Source organism: Pongo pygmaeus, chromosome 5, assembly GCF_028885625.2.
Source record: "Pongo pygmaeus isolate AG05252 chromosome 5, NHGRI_mPonPyg2-v2.0_pri, whole genome shotgun sequence".
Taxonomy (NCBI): Eukaryota; Metazoa; Chordata; class Mammalia; order Primates; family Hominidae; genus Pongo; species Pongo pygmaeus.
The window spans coordinates 4,968,135-4,973,077 of NC_072378.2; the positions used below are offsets into that span (position 1 = coordinate 4,968,135).

The 4,943-nt window shown below is 60.4% G+C and overlaps 1 protein-coding gene across 1 annotated transcript; it reads left to right on the top strand.

Annotated features, from left to right (window-relative positions):
• Positions 1-1,453: 1,453 nt before the first annotated feature.
• Positions 1,454-3,366, top strand: PPP1R3G (protein phosphatase 1 regulatory subunit 3G). Its single transcript, XM_054493315.2, has one exon. It carries the CDS (start codon positions 1,627-1,629, stop codon positions 2,701-2,703), a length of 1,077 nt encoding a protein of 358 aa, XP_054349290.1. The 5' UTR covers positions 1,454-1,626; the 3' UTR covers positions 2,704-3,366.
• Positions 3,367-4,943: the final 1,577 nt, after the last annotated feature.

A 4,943-nucleotide genomic window follows, 5' to 3' on the forward strand; every position in this document is an offset into this window, starting at 1 on the left:
ATCTAAGTAACTGAATACACATCCACATAGGTTTCAACACGGTCCCCAGAGCCCAGCATCAGCATTCCCTTGTTAGAAATACTTCCAGGCCCCAGCCCAAGCCCACTGAGTCACAAACGCTAGGGAGCTGGGAGCAGTGGGGCGCGCCTGTAATCCCAGCTACCTTAGAGGCTGAGGCGGGAGGACTGCTTGAGGCCGGGAATTTGAGACCAACCTGGGCAGCATAGCAAGACCCCTATCTCGAAAAAGTTAGAAAGAAGGAAACTCTGGGAGTGGGGCCCGTGATGTGCCAACAAGCCCCCAAGTGATGTCTATGCATGCTGAAGTAGAATCACTGGCTTAGATGGCCCTCAGGGTGGCCTTAAAACCAAAACAAGAAAAACACTTTTAGAAGTTCCCCCAATCCCTAGGTACCACGACGCGCTCCCCCACCCCTCCCCGGCCTCGGGTTCGGGCCTTGGCCCGTGGCAAGGCCGGAGCAGCAGGGCGGTGACGGCGCAGTCCGGCGCGGGCCAGGCCCCCACTCCCGGTGGGCGGGGAGGGTGCGTGGGGCGCTGGCGTCCGGTTGCGGTGGGAAGTGGTGCGTGCGGCGTGGGCGCCGGCCCCACGGGGACCCCCTCTCCGCCCTCCCTGCGGGAGCCCGGGGCGCGGACTCGCGGGCGCGGCGGGCGGGACAGGGGGAGGGGCGGGACGTGCTCCGGGGCCTGGCGCGAATGGCCTCCGGCTGCTCTCGGCTGCGGGCCATGGCCGCTCCCCGGCGCGTCCCCACACGGTCCCCGCCCCAGTCTGGCCGCAGCCCACCCCGCGCCGCCACTGCGCAGATGGGGGCGGCGGCTCCTGCCTCCCGGCTTTCGGAAGAGCAGAGCGGAGCGCGCCTGAGCCTGACCGAGTCAGGCTTCCGAGTGGGATTGGAACCCGGGGCGCCCTGAAGTTTGGGAAAAGCAGGAGCAGAAGGGAAGGGACGCGCTCCCCGCTCTCCGGCGGCGCGGAATGGGCCTCCTTCCAGCCTCTGCGTAGGCAAGATTTCCCCAATTGCGCGCTGCACCGGGACTCCCCAGGCCCGTGAGACAGCCAAGAGGAGCGCGCTCAGTGACCCTCTGGGGGGCAGAGCCGTCAGGCCAACTTCATGGGCAGGAAGACTTTGTGCACGTGGGGGTCTCTGAAGGTTGAGCGCGAGCTCTGCACCCCCACTTCGAGGCACTCAGGAAGCGGAACAGACGCGAGCCCCGCCGGGGGTGCGGGTGAGGGCTGCAGGGAGCCCGCGAACGACAGAAAGTCGCTCCCCACATTCCACCCGAGCACTCGGGAACACGGCTTCCAGGTGTCCCAGCGGCTGCGCCTCCCCGCCCCCTGCCCTCCCCCGCCGCGGGCAGGTTCAACCGGGAGGCGGCGTGGCCCCGGAGCCGGCCCCAGGCCCGCATCCCCCTCCCACTTCGCCCTGGGCAGCCGCAGCTAAAAGCCGGAGGCTCCAAAGTGGAACTGCGTTGTCTTGTCGAGCCTGGGACGACTCGCCTCGGGGAGGGCGAGCTGAACTGCAGCCCTGCGCTCCTTGCACGGCCCGAGGAGTTAGTTAAGTCTCCAGAGGAGCCCGGTTCGGCCCGAGCAAGTCCAGGGGCGAACGGCGTCATGGAGCCCATAGGGGCGCGGCTAAGTTTGGAGGCTCAGGGACCAGCGCCCTTCCGAGAGCCCCCGCCGGCCGAGGAGCTGCCCGCCCCGGTGGTCCTCTGTGTGCAGGGTGGCGGCGACGGCGGTGGCACTTCGGAGATCCCGAGTCCTGACGCTCAGCTAGGGGATAGGCCCTTGTCCCCGAAGGAAGAGCCCGCCACCCAGGAGCAGGAGGAGCTGCTGGAATGCCGCCGCCGCTGCCGCGCGCGCTCCTTTTCCTTGCCCGCCGACCCCATCCTGCAGGCGGCTAAGTTCCTGCAGCAGCAGCAGCAACAGGCGATGGCACTGGGCGGCGAGGGGGCGGAGGACGCGCCGCTCGGCCCGGGCGGCTGCTGCGCCAAGTGCAAGAAGCGGGTGCAGTTCGCGGACACGCTGGGGCTGAGCCTGGCCAGCGTGAAGCACTTCAGCGAGGCGGAGGAGCCGCAGGTGCCGCCTGCCGTGCTCTCGCGCCTCCGAGGCTTCCCTATGCGTGCCGAGGACCTGGAGCAGCTCGGGGGACTGCTGGCCGCGGCGGCAGTGGCCTCGCCCCTCTCAGCGCCAACTTCCCGGCTCCGGCCGCTCTTCCAGCTCCCGGGGCCGAGCGCCGCGGCCGAGCGCCTGCAGCGGCAGCGCGTGTGCCTGGAGCGCGTGCAGTGCTCGACGGCCTCGGGCGCGGAGGTGAAGGGCTCCGGCCGGGTGCTCAGCTGTCCTGGGCCCAGGGCCGTGACCGTGCGCTACACCTTTACCGAGTGGCGCTCCTTCCTGGACGTGCCGGCTGAGCTGCAGCCCGAGCCGCTGGAGCCACGGCAGCCAGAGGCACAGTCGGGGGCCTCCGAGCCAGAGTCCGGGGCTGCCAAGAAAGAGCCAGGCGCCGAGTGCTTCCACTTCTCGCTGTGCCTGCCCCCGGGCCTGCAGCCTGAGGACCAAGAGGAAGCCGACGCGCGCGGCGTCGCGGTCCACTTCGCTGTCTGCTACCGCTGCTCGCAGGGCGAGTACTGGGACAACAACGCGGGCGCCAACTACACGCTGCGCTACGCGCGCCCGGCGGACGCGCTCTGAGCTTGGAGAGTTTCGAAGAGCCGTGGGGCGGGGTTGATCAGCACGTGGAGCTCGGGCTGCCGCCTCAGGGGACTTGCTGGGACGCTTTGCTGAGCATGGCGAATCTGGCGTGAGGGGCGCGTGGAGGGAAAGGAGGGAGACGTTGAACCGTCGACTCGCACCCCAGCAGACAAGTGAGCGAGCTTAGAGAGCCCGGGCAATGCTCCGAAAGCCTCTGACCTCAGTCTTCTCGTCCGTTTGACCTTCCTACAAGGCCTCTAGAATTCCCAGCCTGCGTCAGAATAGGAAGAGACTTCCAAGGCCCGGAGCAGCTGCCTCCAAGAAAAAGGCTCCCAACTCCCGGGCATGGTTCTAAGGCCTTGGGATTGGTTTTTAACTCTAAATATCATATTGTAGCCCTTGCAGCTTGCTGGAGTTCCCTAGGGAAAGGACAAAGCGTCCTGCCACTGTGCACCAGAGGAAGGTGCCACGGATTGTTGGTGCACGCGTGGGACCTTTACACCCCAACCTGTTTCTCAGAGAAAACCCGGTCGGGGCTGGGCCAGGCCACCCTTTTCTTTTAATTGAGATGTGGGTAATGTTTGCCCAGACTTGACGTTGTTTATTGTGCGACATTGTGTACAAATGTCCTTTATAAAAGTAAAGGCCACTGGCACCCCCTTTTACGCTGTACTCTGAATTTTGGCTTTCGTGCGTTTGGGGAGGCATTGGCAGTCGGCCTATCTTTGTCAGCTAATGATGGGCGCACTTTAACAATCGTTAAACAACAGCCTACAAATTCCTCCCCTTCATTCCTTCCTCTCTACTGCGAAAGGGCCCAAACTTCGATGTGCTTCAAAATGTTCTGTAGAAAGTGTTCTGTCCCCCTCTGAATTAAGACGTTTGGTGAACTGAAATGCCAGAGTCCTCGGGCAGGCCTTGGCTGTGATCTGCGAGAGCCGGGCACGCACGCCCCAGCGCCCTTTGTGTAGACAGAGCACTCTGTTACGAGACTTGCCGGGCCATTAGCAGTCAGAGAAGCTGGGCCCTTTTAGTCGCTGGACTGCGAGCGCAGGGGATGGGGGATGGGAAGGTGGCTTTCTGTTCCTCTCAGAGCCGCAGCGGGGAGTGGTGACTTGATGGAAGAGGAAGCATGCACAGCGAGTCAGTGCTGCGCAGACGCAGATGGCCACCTCTGCAGGCCCGTGGGGTGGGGTATGGACGGCCTTGGTCGCTGTGCTGGCTGTGGATGCCAAGATGATGTGGCCCTCTGTGCATGGTGGGCAGGAGGGCCCACCCCTTGACTCTGCCTCAGTGATTCCTTTTTTTTTAAGTCTTCCCATTTTCCAGCACATGGCGAGTACAATCAGTGGTTTTAGGGATGGTAGTCTCTAAGGAGGGACAGTTCCACTGTTGCTTGATAGAACAGGGCTGGGCATACATACATTTGGCCCATGGGCCAAATTTGGCACATAGCTTATTCTTGTAGGGCCTGTGACCTAAGAATAGTTTTTACATTTTTATTTTTAATTTAATTTTATTATTATTATTATTTTTTTTCGAGACGGAGTTTCACTCTTGTCACCCAGGCTGGAGTGCAATGGTGCGATCTTGGCTCATTGCAACCTCCGCCTCCCAGGTTCAAGCGATTCTCCCGCCTCAGCCTCCAGAGTAGCTGGGATTACAGGCATCTGCCACCACACCTGGCTAGTTTTTGTATTTTTGGTAGAGACAGGGTTTCACCATGTTGGTCAGGCTAGTCTTGAACTCCTGACCTCAGGTGATCCACCCGCCTTGGCTTTCCAAAGTGCTAGGATTATAGGCGTGAGCCACCTCACCTGGCCTTACATTTTTAAATTGTTGAAAAAAATTCAAAAGAAAGTACTATTTGGTGGCACATGAGAATTATATAAAATATATATTTCAGTGTTCACAAATCAGGTTTTACTGGAACACAGCCATGCACACTCGTTTCTGTCTTCTCTGTGCTGCTTCCATGCTACTGCAGCACAGTGGAGCAGACACAGCAGAGACCAGATGGCAAAGTGGAAAATATTTACTGTCTAGCCCTTTTACAGAAGGCTTGCCAACCCCTGCTCTAGAGAAGTAGTGTTTTTTAAACACTATATGCTGAGAATTACACTTAATAAAGCATTTAGACTTTAGTGAGCTTTTGCCACTTGAAATAAACCCCCTTTGGGTAAAGGTAAAACTTTATATGACTCTCAGTAATCTTGTTTAGAATAAACACGAAAATGTGA